Genomic DNA, 19,917 nt, shown 5'->3' on the forward strand with positions numbered 1-19,917 from the left:
CTGGTTTTCTGCTTTAATTGGTCATAAATTGTGATCTCATCTTCATCAAAATCACAAGTATAGACAAACACAATGTGCTTAAGATAACAACACACACACAGTCTTTATTGAAAACATCCCATTAAACATTCACAGTGCTGTGGAAAAAGTAAATGAACCCTTGGATTTAATAACTGGTCGATCCTCCTTTGGCAGCAATTACCTCAATCAAGCATTTCCAGTAGCTGCGGATTAGACCTGCACAATGTTCAGAAGCAATTCTGGACCATTCTTCATTACAGAACTTCTTCAGATCAGCCATATTCTTAGGATGTCCGGTGTGAACGGCTCTCTTGCGGTCATTCCACAACATCTCTATTGGGTTAAGGTCTGGGCTCTGACTGGGCCACTCCAAAAGGTGGATTTTCTTTTTTTAAATCCATTCTGTAGTGGATTTACTTTGATGTTTAGGGTCATTGTCCTGCTGCATCACTCAGCTTCTACTGAGCTTCAGCTGGTGCACAGCCACCCTGACATTATGCTGTAGGATATCTTGATAAACTTGGGAATTAATTTTCCCCTCGATGATGGTAAGCGTTCCAGGCCCCAAATCAGAATCAGAATCAGAATGAGCTTTATTGCCAAGTATGCTTACACATACAAGGAATTTGTCTTGGTGACAGGAGCTTCCAATGCACAAACAATACAAAAACAGCAGCAAGTACAAAAATAAATACAACTAATTATACACATACGTACAGACACACACATACATACACATGGGTAGTGCAAATCTAATACAATCTGTTATGTACAGTGCAAATGTTTTGTTTGTTTGTTTGTTTTTTCAGAGGAATGAAATGGCAGAAAAGTTGGATGTGTTGGATAAATATAAGAAAGACTAAACTGTGTTTTACACATAGTTATTGCTCAATGTGAGTTTAGAATGGTGAGGGGGGTCAGTGTTGGGGTGTTTCTCCTAAAGTCCACAGTGATCTCCACCGTTTTGAGCGTGTTCAGCTCAAGGTTGTTTTGACAATCATGATGTTCCCTCCACTGTACTTCACAGTTGGGATGATGTTTTCATGTTGGTATGCCCTTTTGATGCCATACGTAGTGCTGCGTGTTTTTCCCAAACAATTCAACCTTAGTTAATCAGTCCACAAAACATTTTCCCAGTAGCGTTTTGGAGTGTCAAGGTGGTCTTTGGCAAACTTCAGGCATGAAGCAATGTTTTTGTTGGAAAGCAGCGGCTTCCTTCATGGTGTCCTGCCATGGACACCATGCCAGTTTAATGTTTTCCGTATTGTAGACTCATGAACAGAGATGTTAACCAGTTCCAATGATTCCTTCAAGTCTTTAGCTGTCACTCTAGGGTTATTTTTTACCTCAATGAGCATTCTGCTGGTGTGCCCTTTGAGTCATCTTGGCTGGACAGCCACTTCTAGGGAGAGTAGCCTCAGTACTAAATCGACTCCATTTATAGACAGTTTGTCTAACTGTGGACAGATGAATATCTCAGCTCTTCGAGATTTTCTCTTTGTAACCCTTTCCAGATTTATGCAAGCAACAATTCTTGATCATCTTCTGAGATCTCTTTTTTGTGAGGCATGGTCCACGTCAGCAGATGCTTCTTGTGAATAGCAAACTCAAAATGTTTGAGTGCTTTTTATAAGTCAAAGTAGCTCTAACCCACACCTCCAATCTCGTTACATTAATTGAATGCCAGGTTCGTCAACTTCTGACTCTAATTCTACTTTAGCCTAGGGGTTAACTTATTTTTTCCACAGCACTGTGAATGTTTAATGGGATGTGTTCAATAAAGACATGAAAGTTTATCATTTTTGTGTGTTGTTATCTTAAGCACATTGTGTTTGTCTATACTTGTGAGTTTATTTAAGATGAGATCACATTTTATGACCAATTAATGCAGAAAACCAGCTAATTCCAAAGGGTTCACATACTTTTTCTTGCCACTGTATCTAAAATGTGATCTTCAAAAATGTGTAATTCAATACGGCTTCAAAATTCATGTTTGCTGTATGAGTTTGTGTAATTTATGTTGTAGAAAAACATGTCCACGTATCGTCAAGTAATGTTTACCACAGACCTTATGTTTCTCATAAGTTCAATAACCCCTTTATAAAAACCCATAGGAAAATCTTGAGGGAACCCATGGCAAATTCTTTCCCGTGTTTTAGGACTACAACCTGAACAGATCTATTGACCCTTCGTTAAGTGCCACCTTAAAATTGCTATTGACCAATTATAAAAACTTTACTTTGTTTGAAATATAGATTATTTTGCTTCAGTTTGTTTTTTAATATATTGCTAGTGCTTTTTATCTTATGATTTTATGACATCTTTATTTTTTTCTGCGACCACAATACATTTGACGTAAAAATGTACGCCATAGGCGGAGCTTAGCAAAGGGTCAGTTGAAGTAATTAATAACTTTCAGCATGTAGTTCAAGAGATAACATTTTGAAAAGCTTTGATGAGGAGATTAAAATCAGCACTTAAACATATTTTTTCTAATATTGCTTATTATTATTCAGACTTCATATTGCAGAAAAAGGATCTACTTTATATAAGTTGTCTTTAACTACTATTAAGTAGTTATAAAGCATTTGATACGATGTACTTTTTATGTACATATGTACTGTTGCATTGTACTTGTATTTAAAGTTCCTGTTTTAAATACATCTGTAGTTACACTCTTAACCTTACTCCTAACCCTCAACCTAAACCTACCCGTACCTCAACCTCAGTAGCAGCAAATGTGAATCTTGTGAGAACAACATGTAGTTACACAATAAATATGTTGTATTGTAATGTTAGTACATAGTAGTTAAAGACACCTAAAGTGGGACCCAGGAAAATCTTTCATTACATTAGTTCCAACTTTTTGATGAAAACAAAGTTTAGAGAAAAAGTAGCAGATTAAGTTTATAGTCTTAGGTAAGGCTCTCCAAAAGTCTTCCTGCACTCTTTAATAGCAGTGCTCGGCGGTCGGTCACAATTCTGAGTGAGTTTGATTTGTGAAGGATTCAGGCGGTCATATGCTGATTGATACTCTCGATCAAAGACATCTGAGATGAGGATAGTAAGGAGGATTGTCAGAATAAGGCATAAAACATATCAAAGGTACAGTTAAAGGAATAGTTCACCCAAAAAAGAAGTTCACCTAACATACAGCAAACATACAGAACAATAACTCACCAATATCTATGTTTTCTTCACCAAGTGCAACTCTACACAGAAAGAGAATATCTCTGTATAAACTTCTGTCAAAGATGAAAATAAGAGAAAGACATTTGTGAGGTTTCATATTAAATCATCCAAATGCTTGTAGGCTATTTCCCTATAAGAATGTCTGTGCATGTGAAGAGTCTGTTGTGTGTTGTATATCAATTAACCTCTTTCTGTGAGCTCCGGATGAGTATGATAACAGCTGTAGCAGCTGGCAAACAGGGGTATAAACATCATCCTTCTCAATGCTTTCAATCACTGTCTGCAGCAGATCCTCACTGAACATACTATCTCTTCTATACACACCTTGAGAAACTGGGTAACTAAGACCTGGAGGTGCAGAAAAACAATCAAACACATTTAAATACTGTGTTGTTATTTTAGAGAGGGGGGGAAAAAACATCTTATTAACTAACCACCCACAATCCAGTTTAACCAGGATCTAAATGCCATGCATATTTAAGTCATTAGCCGCATTTCTACTATCAGGCCAAATGAGGGGCGTGCTGGTGTGTGCCAGGGCCAGTTGCGTTCCCACTGTCACTTCTGGGGCTTCATCGTGCTTCTTTGAGGCCCACCGATTACCCATTGGTAAAGAAGGCCAACTGGGGATTGAGGCAGGATCAATGTCAAAGGTGGCATTTCACAGAGTCAGGTCTTGCTTTCTACCAAGCAATGACCAAAATAAACAAACAAACGGCAGCTTCAGTCTCCATCATGTTTATTTCGAGGGCTAACTAGCCTCCAGAGTCTGATACCTCAGCTTCAGCTTCCCTCTTGCTGAAATGGGCAGGGTGTGTGATGTTGGCAACAGGGCAGATTATTAAGGGTGGATTTTAGGGTAACGCTTTGGGGCTATTGGCCCAATGCTGGGACTGCAGATCGATTTAGGTCTTGTGGCTCAATGTCAGAAAAATTGGTTTTGTAGAAATTCTCATAACCCAAGGAATCATGATTTTAGGCAAAACAGTTCAGAAGTAATGGGCATTTTTTAGATTTCTTGACTCATAGGTGGCACTGTCACCAAACTTGGCATGTACCCTCAGATCATGGTCCTATTGAAACAAATACCAAGTCTGTTTCGATAAACCAAAGCATTACAAATATACAGCCTAACTTCCTGTTTTATGTCAACACCATTAACTTTGAGTTACTGTAACATTTTAACAAAAGTGAAAATCTAAATTCTATACTATCATTTCTGTGCAGCTTATTCTTTAGATCTTCTGAGCCAATATATTGGCAAATCGGACAAAGTTTGTAGATAGAGTAGCGAAAAAACAATAAATGCCACAATCCAACTTGGCGGCCACTGTAATGGGTGGAGATTAAATGTAAGGGGTCCATTACAATCATTTTGAGGAACGAAATTAGACAAAAAAAGAATTTTGTTTCTAGGCTAAATGTCTCAAAATTTAGAAGCAAAATAAAAGTGAATTTTTGAACTGGTGTTGCCTAGATAATATTAAAATTCTAATTGGTGGAGAGGCAATATAGGTGATATCAGAAAAATTGGTATCGTTAAAAATCCTCATGACCCAAGGAATCCATAGACACCAATCTCATGATTTTAGGCAAAACTGTACAAAATGTATGGGCATTTTTAAGGTTTCTCGACCCATAGGTGGCACTGTCACCAAACTTGGCATGTACCCTCAGATCATGGTCCTATTGAAACATATACCAAGTTTGTTTCGATAAACCAAAGCGTTGCAAAGATACAGCCTAACTTCTTGTTTTACATTGACATTTGTAAAAAATTCCACCAATACGAAGTTAACGAAAGCGAAAATCTAAATTCTGTATCATCCGTTCTGTGCGGCTCGATTTGGAGGTCATTTGAGCACATTTTTGGGCAAATCTGACAAAGTTGAAGATAGAGTAGCGAAAAAATCAATAAATGTCACAATCCAACATGGTGGCCACTGTAATGGGTGGAGATTAAATGTAAGGGTCCATTACAATCATTTTGAGGAGAGAAATTAGACAAAAAAAAATTGTCGTCATAAAATTTTTTGAGCCACAAGACCTAAAACGGTTCAAAGGTTAGAAGCATAAGAAAAGTTATTTTATTGTAACTGGTGGTGGCACTATAGAGTTTGGCCTAGGGACCCCAAACTTTGTCAGTGGGCTATTAATACCCACACCTATTGGTGTGCCAAATTTCAGCATTTTCCTATGTTCAGTGTCCAATTTTCTTAAATCTGACAATCCGCAAGTGCAATTAATTCCTGGTGTATCCCCTGTGTATTAAATGTGTCTTGGTGTACTCACTGTGTGTATTCCAAAGAATATATAAAGGTTGGGCTTGGTCTTTGTGCAGTTTAAGGTTGTCCCAGAGAAGCTGCACTCGAATATATTTGCTGTCCTCAGACATCCAATGGCGTGGAACCTACAGTAAGAGCATCATGAATTTGTTGGTATGACAAAACTAAAGTTTTGACTCTTATTTTGCATTATCTCATCAGCTTTGTTTGCAATACACCTCAACAATATCTTAAGATTGTACAGCTCTGGAAAAAATTAAGAGACCACTGCAAAATTATCAGTTTCTCTGGATTTACTATTTATAGGTATGTGTTTGAGTAAAATGAATATTTTTGTTTTATTCTATAAAGTACTGACAACAATTCTCCCAAATTCCAAATAAAAATATTTATTTGCAGAAAAAGACAACTGGTCAATATAACAAAAAAGATGCAGCATTTTCAGATCTCGAATAATGCAAAGAAAGCAAGTTCATATTCATTTTTAAACAACACAATACTAGAGTTCAGAAATCAATATTTGCTGGAATAATCCTGATTTTCAATCACAGCTTTCATGCGTCTTGGCATGCTCTCTACCAGTCTTTCACATTGCAGTTGAGTGACTTTATGCCACTCCTGGCGCAAACATTCAAGCAGCTCAGCTTTGTTTGATGGCTTGTGACCATCCATCTTCCTCTTGATCGCATTCCAGAGTTTTCAATGGGGTTCAGGTCTGGAGATTGGGCTGGTCATGACAGGGTGTTGATCCAGGGGTCCTCCATCCACACTTTGATTGACCTGGCTGTGTGGCATGGAGCATTGTCCTGCTGGAGAAACCAATCCTCAGAGTTGGGGAACATTGTCAGAGCAGAAGGAAGCAAGTTTTCTTCCAGGATAACCTTGTACGTGGCTTGATTCAAGCATCCTTCACAAAGACGAATCTGCCCGATTCCAGCCTTGCTGAAGCACCCCCAGATCATCACTGATCCTTTATTGTTATTTTGACCAGTTGCATTTTCTGCAAATAAATGCTCTAAATGACAATATTTTTATTTGAAATTTGGGAGGAATATTGTCAATACTTTATAGAATAAAACAAACATTTACATTTTACTCAAACACATACCTATAAACAGTAAATCCAGAGAAACGGATAATTTTGCAGTGGTCTCTTAATTTGTTCCAGAGCTGTACATTAGAAGTGCTCAGTTGGATAAATGATTATCCTATCAAGAGCTTTCTCAAAACTGACTTCAATTTTATGAGCCATTTTTGCAATGCCTTTAAAGCAACTGGTTTGCTTGGAGAGTTTTAGTGGATGCCTGAAGTCTGTGTGACAGGCGTCCAGGCCGAGTAACCACATGTGAAGTTCAGAACATTATGGATGGATATTGAATGTATGGATGGAGATACCTGTGATCCTCTGTTGCAGTGTTCTGAAGTAAGAATGAGACCAGGCAGATTGCTTGGCAGGCCGATTCGTGTGAAGTACCACAGAAGGTTCCAGAAGATGATTGGGTGATTGTCCACCACAGTGGAGTGACAGATGATGCCATTGCCTTCATTCTCTAGCAGGCTCTCCAATTCCTTCCACAACACCATTGGACTCAGGTATGGCACCGTTACTGGCTCTGGATGATGCAAGCGCCAGGACATGCTCAGAGCGTTCTGCAAAACACAGTCTCTGTGTTTATATACTGTAGGTATTATACTTAAAACAGATCTAGATCTGCATGGTCTTGGATATCTTTTTCAAAAAAAGATCCACATCAAGACTCATTTCAGTTCTCATTTTACAAGAGATGTACAATACTACCCTAATAAGCAAACATTTTCAAGCCAAATGTGGATTATCAAATTTTTACACTGTTTTCTCTGAATTTGAGAACAGCTAAGCCAAACCCATCTTTCACTGGTCAAATCACGGTCTAAAAGGCTCGATTTCTGTCATAACTCAATTTTGATATACCACGCAGGGACTTGAATCGGTCAGTCCTTTTGATTTGAATCTGTTCATTTACATGAAACGTCCAAACAAACCGATTTACAAGAATGACTCCAATGCTTTGAATGCTCCTTATGAAATGGAGTGCATGATTTACATACCGATTCACTAGAATGTTTCAGACTTTCCAACGCTACAAACTGTATGTAAGGGACAGAATATCATTTCAGACAAACAGATTCACTAGAATGACTCATACTTTCCAACACGACATATGAGAGAGAACTGTTTAGGACGAACCGATTCACTCGAATGATTTGTACTTTCCACCGCTACATATGAGTAACAGGACCGTTCAGGATGATTCGATTCATTAGAATGACTCGTACTTTCCAACACAACATATGATAGAGGGCACCATTAAGGACGAACCGATTCACTAGAATGACTCGTACTTTCCAACACTACAAACTGTATGTAAGGGAGAGAAGATCGTTTCAGACAAACAGATTCACTAGAATGACTCATACTTTCCAATGCAACATATGAGAGAGAGGACCGTTTAGGACGAACCAATTCACTAGAATGACTCGTATTCCAATCCGATCATATGAGAGAGTGCACCGTTCAGGACGAACTGATTCACTATAGTGACTTGTACTTTTCAACACAACATAATAGAGGGCACCGTTCCGGACGAACCGATTCACTTGAATGACCTGTACTTTCCACCGCTACATATGAGTAACAGGACCATTCAGGATGAACAGATTCAATAGAATGACTCATACTTTCCAACACTGAGAAGCGATGCGATATGTTCACGCTTAAATAGTTAAAGTCATAGAATACTATAACTTTGTATTAATTTTAAATAAAGCAACTAAATAAAGCCTGACATCCTCCGCATCGCAAATGAGCGCCACCTAGAGATGATAATGTGGAAATATGAGTATGAACATAAAAAATTTTTTACATAGCACTTAAATATACAAGTCATATATCAAATAAAAGCTCTCGCTCTCAGAAAAGTGACTGTACAGTTTATTTTGTTGCCTTAATACCACAGTTCAAATGATTATCAAAAGTATCACAAAGTGAAATATAATATATACAGTACAATGTTATATCTCAGATGTCCAGAAAAAGTCCAGCAGAAAAAGCATGATAAACAAATCATCTGCAGAATATGTTAGCAACTATTGATGATAAAATATTATACAGTATATCATCCCAAAAGTTAGGATCTCAGCTATCCAACAGCATCTAGAATGAGCTTCTAGTCCATTCAGAGGCCGAGATATTTGGTAGTGGGAAACATGCAAATAGTGGGAAACATGCATGTGATCCAAAATAGACTGGATGTCAGTGGTGTGAGTGCTTAGCTGCGTTAGAGCGCCACCTACATTTCAGATCTGTATATTGTGATGGAAGGTGATAGAGGAGAAAACATTTTTTTTCCTACTACTTGCTGCCATCTAGTGGAATGAAATATATATATATATATGTGTGTGTGTGTGTGTGTGTGTGTGTGTGTGTGTGTGTGTGTGTGTGTTCATCTTAAGACTGTACATTAGACCAATTGTTTGCAAATAGTCCACTGTATGTGTGTTATGTGAGTTGAACAGGCTAATTGCTGGAGAAAAAGTAGATAACTACTTGGAAAAAGGTACATTATTTTAAACTGTTGAACTACTGTTGCTACATTCAGGTAGTTCATTCACAGCGCTGATATGTTTGGGATTTTGTGCATTACCAGAGCATCTTTGGAGCATCTTGACGATGGGATCGCAGAACTAGCCCACTGGACAGATCTAGAAGATTCCTCCAAAGACCCAAAGGACTGGATGCTGTGTACCAGTGTTTCCTCTGAACACAAAGTGACCTGTTTTGAAGGAATCTTCACACTTGGTGTCTGTGAGTAAGAACTTCTGTGAAAAAAAAAAAAAAAAGAGTTAATTTGTCCAGATTACGATGTCAGTCATTTTATTACTTCCATGTAGGGTTGTTTATAGATTAAAATAATCAGAATTCATCTCAAATGTTTGCTGAAATGTGCCTCTAATTACTGTATAGAGTGCAGTGCATTCAATTTTAACACATTGCTAAGATGCAAAGACGTTACTTTTGCTAAAGGTCCCTGAATTTGGTTTATAAAGAAAATGTGCCATTTAGAAAGCCTACAGCATCTCCGTAATTTACTGATCCTGACTAAGAGCCTGGCTGATGATGGGTTTGTTGTAAATACATTTAATGGTGTTAAACACATTTAATTAATCTCACAAGTCAACATGATAGCCCTACTTTGTCTTTACATGTTTGTTGTCTTGGCACCTGTATTTGTCATGAAGTGATGATGTTGAACAGAGTACTGTCTGGGTTGATGAGGGTGACAGCAAATTCTCTGATGGACTACTTTTCAGAAATAAGCTGTGAAAGGATAGAAAGAACCAATGGATGTCAAATGTATAATATGGGTCCTGAAGCAAAACCGGTTTAAAACCATCTATTTATATCATGTACAATAAATAAGAATCGGAACCTTCCGGGCTCGCGGAGGTCCCTGATCTCCACGTTCAGGAAAGGCAGGAATGGGTTTCCGCAGAACGGACAGGTCGAGTTCAGATTAGAATCATCTGCTGTCCAGCCCGCCATAATCTCCTCATCATATACAACACATTCACATGTTTTACACCGTGAGCAGCTCGATATCAGGATCTGGCACACACAGAAGGACAAGAAATGTGTTGACGAGCAAGTCAGAAAGCAGGCATTTGATTAGTGGTGTGGTAAATATTTTTAAAATTAGGGCCTAATTAAAAAAAAAAAAATCACAAAAAATAGTTCTACACCCAAAGAAATTAATAATATTTTTATAAAGACCAGTCATATCGATGGCATAGAAAATGCTTGTTTTGATGTGAATAGAGTTTTGAGATTGTTTGCATGTGTGTGATGCTGTGTACACACTGATAGGCATCTGCAATTTTCTTATACCTCAGCTGATATAGCAATGTCATGGGTTTGATTCCCAGGGAACACAAAAACTGATCAAATGTATACCTTGAATGTGCATTAAGTGGCTTTGGTTTAAAGTGTCTACCAAAGGCATAAATGTAAATGTAGGTGTCAGTATAAAATCCTAGACTGTTGTATCCGTTGTTTAGGAAGATGAATAAGAACCAGCAAAATAAAAGAAAAAATTATGCAGAATATCACTGATTTAGATTGTATTTATTTAGAATTAACCATGCATCACCTCCATAGCATAGACTGTATCTTTGTTTGCATACTGAGAGGAATCTGTTTCAGATTTGTCTGCGAAGGAGCAGTCCTGAGGTGCATAAATACAGCCTAAAGAGGAAAATATGGGTTAAATATGAAAATTACAAGATTAAATGAGCATATTACAGTAGTCTATTGGTATAGTTGTTATGACCGATTCGTTTTTTGGAACTTTTGGCTATTGGCAAAAACCTAAGCTGTTTGTTTTTTAGTATAACAGCTGCCTTTAGAAGTGAAATAAAAACAGTTACTGACACCTCATGAGGATTTGCTGTGTCTAAGTCTTTATCACTGAAAATAGTTATCCATATTCTCACTTCAATGTATATGTGACACTCCTGTTCTACCCGCTCCATACGGGACTCGAACCAGCATGGGAGAAGGGTGCGCTAACAAGGAGGCTAAAGGCTACAGTCTCTAGCATCAGTCGCTAGTGCACCTATTGAGGTCAGGAGAGTGAGGTTTATACACATTGCACAGCTGGCTCCCATTACACAGTTCGTTATTTTGCTTAGATAAATCAAATGTTCTAAATAGAAGTGAGGGCATGCAAGAAAAATGGAAATGTGGAAACTATATGGAAACGTGCCCCGTCAGCACATATTTTGCATCTCCAATTTTATTGAATTAAAACGAAAAACTTAATCTGGTGAAATATGCATTTATACAAAATCCTTAATCTGGTGAATATAGGCTGTTAAAATCTTAATTTTGTAAATGCTGAAATTTAGAGCTTTCTAAAAGTGCGAAGTCTCAGTCATTTCAAAATAAGAGTCCCAAAATAATGAAGTGTGTTTTGTGCTTGTTAATAGTTAAAAGTCCTGCGACATGAACCAAATCTTCATGTTTTTATTTTTATTTTTGGGATTTTGGTTGCACAATAAACTGCATCTGGGATTTTGATCATATTCCCTTTCAAAAAATCTAAACTAGCCGCAAACATTCCGCTTGTTATTTTCACATGCAAATGAGCTTTTGATTCGCCACAAATGTTTGCCAAAAGTTTGCAGCTCTTCGCCAGTAGTGGTGAACCTCAGCAAACCTTTGGCAACAATGGGCAATTTGCCACAAGTTTGCAGCAAAGCTCATTTGCATGTGAAAATTATCAGTGGCGAATTTGTGGCAAATTGAACTCTCGATTTTCGTAAGGGTTGGACTCTTGCAGCCTTTGTGTCTGTGCCTCTCATAGTAAGAAAAGGCTAAGAAATTGTATTTAACATTCTATAAAAAATATCATCCGATTAATCGGTTATCAACATTTTCCCACGACCTTAGTTATCAGTAAAAACCCACTATCGGTCGACCTCTAGCTATGACTGCTTACATGAGAATGCTGATTGTGGTTCTGAGTTGAGCTGTTTCATTGTGTTATCAAAGAACTGCTCACATTCATGTCTGGCCGACAGGCTGTCAGTGCTTGGAGTCGTACAATGTCCTTCACTGAATGAAAACACCCCTTCCCCTTGTAGAGATGCATAATTGTCCTTCTCAGTTGAAAACAGTTTGTCTGAATGGCTATCCTAGAAACAAAGTATACAAAATGATGTTTTTTTTTATTTTGTTGGCACAATGAAATGATGATATGGAAAAAAATTACTGCTAGCAACAAATAGCAGAATCCATTGGGTATAATGAGCTACCCCTGCTGAAAAGACCGGCATATATTGTGTTTTGTAAGCTCGTGTCCAGCTTGGAATGCTGTTGTGTTGGTTTCCCCACCTGCAGAGTCAACTATACACTGATGAGCCAAAACATCATGACCACCTGCCTAAAATGCTGTTGGTCCTCTGCGTGCCTCTAAAACAGTGCCGATCTGTCGAGGCATGGACTCTACAAGACCACTGAAGTTGTCCTGTGGTATCTGGCACCAAGACATTAGCAGGAGATCCTTCAAGTTCTGTAAGTTGCGAGGTAGAGCCGCCGTGGATCTAGCTTGTTGGTCCAGCACATTCCACAGATGCTCAATCGGATTGAGATCTGGGGAATTTGGAGGCCGGGGCAACACCTTGAACTCTTCATCATGTTCCTCAAACTATTCCCAAATAATGTGTGCAGTGTGGCAGGGCACACTATCCTGCTGAATGAGATGAAATGGCGCACACATACACGGCCGTCCACGTGCTGTAAAAGAAAACGTGACTCATCGGACCAGGCGACCTTCTTCCACTGCTCCAAGGTCCAGTTCCGATGCTCATGTGCCCATTGTAGGTGCTTTTGATGGTGGACAGGGGTCATCATGTGCACTCTGACCAGACTGCGGCTACGCAGCCCCATACGCAGCAGGGTGCGATGCACTGTGTGTTGTAACACATTCCTCCTGTAACCATCATTAACATTTTCTGTGACTTGTGCCACAGTAGACCTTCTGTCGGTTCAGACCAGACGGAATAGCCTTCGTTACCCTCACACATCGATGAGCCTTAGGCACACAACCCGCTGTTGCCAGTTTGTGGTTTGTTCCTCCTCGGACCACTGTCTGTAGGTACTCACCACTGCTGACCGGGAACACCCCACAAGCCTTGCCGTTTCAGAGATGCTCTGACCCAGTCATCTGGCCATAACAATTTGGCCCTTGTCAAAGTCGTTCAGGTCTTTACTCCTGCCCATTCAACATGTTGAATATGAGAACTTATTGTTCGCTTACCATCTAATCTACCCAGACCTTGACACGTGGCCTTGTTAGGAGATTATCAATGTTATTCTCTTCAACTGTGAGTGGTCATAATGTTTTGGCTCAAAAGTGTAAGTAAACCGTTGGTAGGATGATTTCCCAGAAAAGTGTAAACACTCTAAAAATTCCTCTGTTTGTTCTGATCACCCCAAACAGCCCAACACAGCAACACTGGCTCAACCAATGGCATAAGTTAGGGGCAGAAATATCTGTTTGTTTGACCAATGACAGATGGAGGGTGTATTCTGGAATTTTCTTAAACATTTCACTTCAGATTTTTACTTATTATGTACTCTGCCATGTAACTTACTTTGGACGGAGTGGCAAAGTGTGAGTATAAGCGACTGGCTTTCTCAGCCACACCTTTTCCTGCAGACATCACACTAGTCTTGAGAACGTCCAGTGTTGGTGGAAGAAGAGAATCTATTCCAAAGGACGAGTAGGGAGAGGTTGAAGCCAGGAATGAACTGGAAGTCTCTTTTGCCATCTCCCATGGGATGGATGAAGATTGGTAATGTGTGGTTTGAGAAGGTAAGGCACCAGCCATTGACGCAGAATTTTCAGGTACACCAGAGTCAAAGCCAGCAGGGAAATAGTTTGAAGGCATTGCAAGGTCCATGCTTAGGACTTGACTGCTACGTGGACTGCAAGAGTACTTCATATACATCTCGATTTCTTCTGCCAGATGGCGACTAGCAGTGGGAGCACAGTTGGTGTCCTGAACCAAGGATTCGTCTTCCTCAAACTCTGAAACCAGCAGAGAAAGGGGGTCAAAACCTGTTTTAACTCCAATTCTTCTGGACAGACGTCTGGCTCCAACACTTCCATTGTCATTCGACATAATTTGTGTATTTTTATCCTCTGTGTTCTCTGCCTCCAATTCCAAGTCTTCAAAAGCAAAGATGGGTATTGTGTCAGGACCAGACACTCTCTTTTCCTTGTTGCTTGAGGTCATGCCTTGACTCCAGGATGGTGAAAACTTGCCATGTGTGTTTATGTCTTGTGTCTTGGGTCTCCCAATACACTTTTGTGAGCCCAAATCCAGCTCAGATGTGTCATAACAATCTTGTTGGCCACTGGGCCAGCCTACAGAAACATCTAGTGACTTTTGGCATCTACGAGAGCTGCTATTTCTTTGTACCACACCAATCTCTTCCAATGAGGAAGAGAACAACAGTCCTGCTTCATGATCTACTGTGAGAGAGAATAGAAAATAATGTCTTAAATAAAAAGGAAAAATCAATTTGTAAATACTTTGAAACCCTGGAGTAGGTAAAATAAGAAAATGCAGGTTTTGTCCAAGATGATAAAAACAATACCCAGCAATTTTTCTAAGGCATTTGCACTTTCACAGCATTGGTGATTGGTTCAACATTAGTTGCTGAAACGATCTGTGAAGGGACGAACTGTTATCTAGTGGAGGCTGGGCTCACCTGGGCTCATTTTTGATTGAAAACCGTGATTTTGCTATGTTTACGCCTTAACCACAATGGAACAACATTTTCCTATGCCCAAAACTGAGAGTTTTAAAAACGCTCTTTAATAATGCATAATTTAGAAAACAATGTGGTTAGGAAACAGAAAATGTAGTTTTCGAAAACAAAAAGTGGTTTTGTGGTGAAGTAAATACAGCAGAAAAAATTAAGTACTTTCTACATTGAATACGCTAGTTTAAGCGTGAACTTGAAAATATTGAGTAAATTCTACATTTGTACTCTATTCAAGAATGTAAAGCTCTAGCTAATAAGTAAATATTATTCATGATTGTTTGTTCTCTTTATAATGTGTCATCATATATAAATCCTAAAGTAGAAAACCTTGTCATATTTATTCACTTACTTGAGTAAATTTCACTGGTAAATTGAATGAGCAGATTTTACTTTTAAGCTGGTGTTCCCAGCATACACCGAGCTTGAATAATGAATGAGCTTGCATGGTTTATTTACACCATTTTTATTGTTGCTTTTGTTGTTGCGTTTGGTAACTTCTTGTTTTCTGAAGTCTGAAGTTCATTTTCTACTCAAAATTAACCGTTCATGATCAAAAATTATCTGCTGATTGTTCCCGTCATCGTGTTGAGGTCTGCGTGCGCTTCTCTGTATCCTTTTTCTATTGTCAGTAATGCAAGGTGATGTTGTCTAATGGACTACACAGCATCTCTACATCCCTGTGGAAGGCGTGTGGTTCAAGATTAAACGTGTGTTGTTTATAAGGCAAGTTACACATGTGAATTGTTCATTTAAATTTACGTTTAAGTTTAAGTTAAATTTACTCACTCACTTTAATCAGTATTATATCATGAAGTTAAGTAGATTTGACTTATTTTATACCATTAAAATTTACTGTGTGCAAAAAAATATTTTTGGTCCATTAGTCTGTAAATGAAAACTATTTTAAATACGTAAACAAGAGAGTGATGAGGACTCACAACCTTGACTCTCATGGGAACAGTTGCTACGGAAAATTCCAAGATGTGGTGAGGAGGAAATAGTGTCGGCTGTGTGGAGCCTAAAATCACTGCTGTTGACATTGTCAGTCTCTGAAATAAGAAAGAAATACACAAAACCAATATTACCATTATGAGTACCAAAGAAGGCAAGAAGAATTTACTGACTTCTAATTTACTGATGGTTACTGATATGACTTTTAGACATTTTTGTTAAACACAATCATTCCAAATCGTACGTTTACAATTACAAACAAACCTTCTATGACTTGAAAGTTATTACAAATAAATTAAGAGCAAATAAGATGAGCAGAATTCAAACCAGTACGGAGCTAAAAGCACATATTTTTTATTTATTTATTTATTTTTTTTATCCTTTTTCTCCCCAATTTGGAATGCCCAATTCCCAATGCGCTCTAAGTCCTCGTGGTGGCGTAGTGACTCAATCTGGGTGGCAGAGGACGAATCTCAGTTGCCTCCATGTCTGAGACCGTCAATCCGCGCATCTTGCAGGGGCTTGAACCCCCGACCTTCTGGACTCAAGATGGCGCCGAGTATGGCTGCTGCGTTGCGAGCTCCGACACAACATAGTAGTGTTTTGTTTGTTTTGTTTACAATTCTTATGTTTTTTGTCTTGGATGTTGTCTGCCTTATTGTCTACGACAGACAAACACTTTAGGACATTGGTTCAGCAATTTCACACCGTAAACCGGACTTCAAATTCCTCAATGCTGACCCGCTGTTTACAAACACGCAAGCGGAGCCCTTTGTCTGGGCAGTCCGGATGCGGAAGCGCAAAAGGAAAAGGGGAAACAGAGCCGGCGTTCTCATCAGAGTAAGACGCCGCGCAAATCGACCCCCGCTACCCACTATTCTACTGGCAAATTTTCAGTCTCTGGATAACAAGCTCTGCGAGCTGAAAGCGCGGATCTCTTTCCAATGAGAGACGAGGGACTGCTGCATTATCTGCCTTACGGAAACTTGGATGTCTGCGGAGATTCCAGACTCAGCCATTGAACCCGCGGGGTTCTCCGTGCATCGAGTGGACAAAGAGAAAGACCTCTCAGGTAAAAGCAGAGGAGGTGGTGTATGTTTTATGATCAACAAATCCTGGTGTGATCAGAGGAACGTTCATTCTATCAAGTCTTTCTGCTCTCCTGATCTGGAATTTCTCATGCTTCTGTGTCGACCATTCTGGCTACCGAGAGAATTCACAGCGGTCATTATCACTGCTGTGTACATCCTGCCACAAGCTGACACAGACCAGGCACTCAAGGAACTGTATGGGAGTATAAGTGAGCAGGAAACAGCGCACCCTGAGGCCACGTTCTTTGTGACCGGGGACTTTAATAAAGCAAGTTTCAAATCAGTCACACCAAAATACCACCAGCACATTAGTTTCAACACACAAGGGGACCGGGTTTTGGACCATTGCTCCTCTCCCTTCCACGATGGCTACAAATCCCTCCCCTGCCCACCATTTGGCAAATCGGACCACTCTTCCATTCTGCTTCTGCCTGCATACAGGCAGAAACTGAAACAGGAAGCACCCGCCCTCAGAACGATCCAGTGCTGGTTGGACCAATCAGACTCTACGCTACAGGACTGTTTTGATCACATGGACTGGGAGATGTTCCGGTCCACCTCTGATGACGACATCGTGCTTTACGCTGATAGCGTAATGTGTTTCATCAAAAAGTGCGTGGAGGACGTGGTTCCGACCAGAACAGTACGGATCTATCTGAACCAGAAACCATGGATAAATAATGATGTTCGCAAGGCACTTAATGTGTGGACCTCCGCTTTTAATTCCGGGAACGTGGAGGAGCATAAACAAGCCAGTTATGCACTCCGAAAAACTATCAGAACAGCAAAACGCCAGTACAGGAGCAAGATAGAAGGACAGTTTAACACCACCAACTCTAGAAGCATGTGGCAGGGAATTAACATCATCACGGACTTTAAAGGGAATAAAAACTCCGCCATGAACACCGCTGCCTCTCTCCCGGATGAGCTAAATACTTTTTACGCTCGTTTCGAGGGAAATAACACCGCCCTCGCGGAGAGAGCTCTCACGGCCGAAGCTACAGAGGTTAGTTGACTCTCCATCTCTGTAGCGGATGTAACCCAATCCTTCCGACGGGTGAATATCCGCAAAGCCGCAGGCCTAGACGGCATTCCGGGCCGCGTCATCAGAGCGTGCGCGAACCAGCTGGCTGGTGTTTTTACAGACATTTTCAACCTTTCCCTCTCTTTGTCTGTAGTCCCCACATGCTTTAAAACATCCACCATTGTGCCTGTACCAAAGCAATCAAAAATAGCTTGCTTAAATGACTGGTGTCCTGTTGCTCTGACCCCCATCATCAGCAAATGCTTTGAGAGACTAATCAGAGATTACATCTGCTCTGTGCTGCCTCTCTCTCTTGACCCATTGCAGTTTGCTTACCGCAACAACCGCTCCACTGATGATGCCATTGCAAATACAATACACACTGCTCTCTCCCACCTGGAAAAAAAGAACACTTATGTGACAATGCTGTTTGTAGACTACAGCTCAGCATTCAACACCATAGTGCCCTCCAAGCTAGATGAGAAACTCCGGGCTCTGGGCTTAAACAGCTCGCTGTGCAGCTGGATCCTGGACTTCCTGTCAAGCAGACGCCAGGTGGTTAGAATAGGCAGCAACATCTCCTCATCACTAACCCTCAACACTGGAGCCCCACAGGGCTGTGTTCTCAGCCCACTACTGTATTCCCTGTACACACATGACTGTGTGGCAACACATAGCTCCAATGCCATCATTAAGTTTGCTGATGACACGACAGTGGTAGGTCTGATCACTGACAATGATGAAACAGCCTACAGAGAGGAGGTGCACACTCTGACACACTGGTATCAGGAGCACAACCTCTCCCTCAATGTCAGTAAGACAAAGGAGCTTGTGGTGGACTTCAGAAGAAAAGACAGAGAACACAGTCCCATCACCATCAATGGAGCACCAGTGGAGAAAGTCAGCAGCTTCAAGTTCCTGGGTGTCCACATCACTGAGGAACTCACATGGTCCATCCACACTGAAGTCATTGTGAAGAAGGCTCATCAGCGCCTCTTCTTCCTGAGACGGCTGAGGAAGTTTGGAATGAACCGCCACATCCTTACACGGTTCTACACCTGCACTGTAGAGAGCATCCTGACTGGCTGCATCTCCGCCTGGTACGGCAATAGCACCGCCCACAACCGCAAAGCACTGAAAAGGGTGGTGCGAACTGCCAGACACATCATCGGAGGTGAGCTTCCCTCCCACCAGGAAATATATACCAGGCAGTGTGTGAAAAAATCTCGGAGGATCATCAGAGACTCCAGCCACCCGAGCCATGGGCTGTTCTCACTGCTACCATCAGGCAGGCGGTATCGCAGCATCAGGACCCGCACCAGCCGACTACATGACAGCTTCTTCCCCCAAGCATTCAGACTTTTGAACTTTTGATCTCCTACGATCAAAATACATCAGCACTGCACTTTATTACTCTTACTCTATATCTCACACCAGAATGTCATAAATTATATTATTATTATATTATATTCTCTCTTAACAACTGACTATCAACCGACAGCCTGAATGTCAGTACAGTACAATACAACCTACTGTACATTCTATATATACTACTATGTATACTTTTTATATATTTTTTATTTTTATTGAATAATGTGTATCTATATTGTGTGTATTGTATACTGTACAGTGTATGTTATTATTTGTATATTGTTGAGTGTAATTATGTGTGTATCAGACGTTTAAATTGTGTTGTGTTAATTTGATATTATTGTAAATTGGTATATGTCTCATCACTGACACGAGTGCTATGTTGATCGGAACTGCACCCAAGAATTTCACACACCATTGCACTTGTGATTTTGATTTGATTATCACGCGGCTTGTTGAGCGAGTTACGGCGGAGACATAGTGTGTGTGGAGGCTTCGCACTATTCTCCGCGGCATCCACGCACAACTCACCACGCGCCCCACAGAGAGCGAGAACCACATTATAGCGACCACGAGGAGGTTACCCCATGTGACTCTACCCTCCCAAGC

The 19,917-nt window shown here is 40.2% G+C and overlaps 1 protein-coding gene across 1 annotated transcript in view; it reads right to left on the bottom strand.

Moving 5' to 3' along the window:
• Nucleotides 1-1,939: 1,939 nt before the first annotated feature.
• The window catches only part of LOC127450197 (C-myc promoter-binding protein-like), a 54,445-nt gene continuing 36,467 nt past the window's right edge, over nucleotides 1,940-19,917 (bottom strand). Inside the window, exons 20-31 of the mRNA XM_051714072.1 lie at nucleotides 15,813-15,920; nucleotides 13,692-14,575; nucleotides 12,035-12,230; nucleotides 10,685-10,779; nucleotides 9,968-10,143; nucleotides 9,760-9,855; nucleotides 9,182-9,356; nucleotides 6,894-7,148; nucleotides 5,506-5,623; nucleotides 3,399-3,561; nucleotides 3,202-3,266; nucleotides 1,940-3,071 (exon numbers count right to left, since the gene is read on the bottom strand). Of these exons, the coding sequence (XP_051570032.1) occupies nucleotides 2,929-3,071; nucleotides 3,202-3,266; nucleotides 3,399-3,561; nucleotides 5,506-5,623; nucleotides 6,894-7,148; nucleotides 9,182-9,356; nucleotides 9,760-9,855; nucleotides 9,968-10,143; nucleotides 10,685-10,779; nucleotides 12,035-12,230; nucleotides 13,692-14,575; nucleotides 15,813-15,920 (2,474 nt within the window). The 3' untranslated portion in view covers nucleotides 1,940-2,928. The remainder of the gene's footprint in view (nucleotides 3,072-3,201; nucleotides 3,267-3,398; nucleotides 3,562-5,505; nucleotides 5,624-6,893; nucleotides 7,149-9,181; nucleotides 9,357-9,759; nucleotides 9,856-9,967; nucleotides 10,144-10,684; nucleotides 10,780-12,034; nucleotides 12,231-13,691; nucleotides 14,576-15,812; nucleotides 15,921-19,917) is intronic.

Source organism: Myxocyprinus asiaticus, chromosome 2 (assembly GCF_019703515.2).
Source record: "Myxocyprinus asiaticus isolate MX2 ecotype Aquarium Trade chromosome 2, UBuf_Myxa_2, whole genome shotgun sequence".
In the NCBI taxonomy this organism is placed as follows: Eukaryota; Metazoa; Chordata; class Actinopteri; order Cypriniformes; family Catostomidae; genus Myxocyprinus; species Myxocyprinus asiaticus.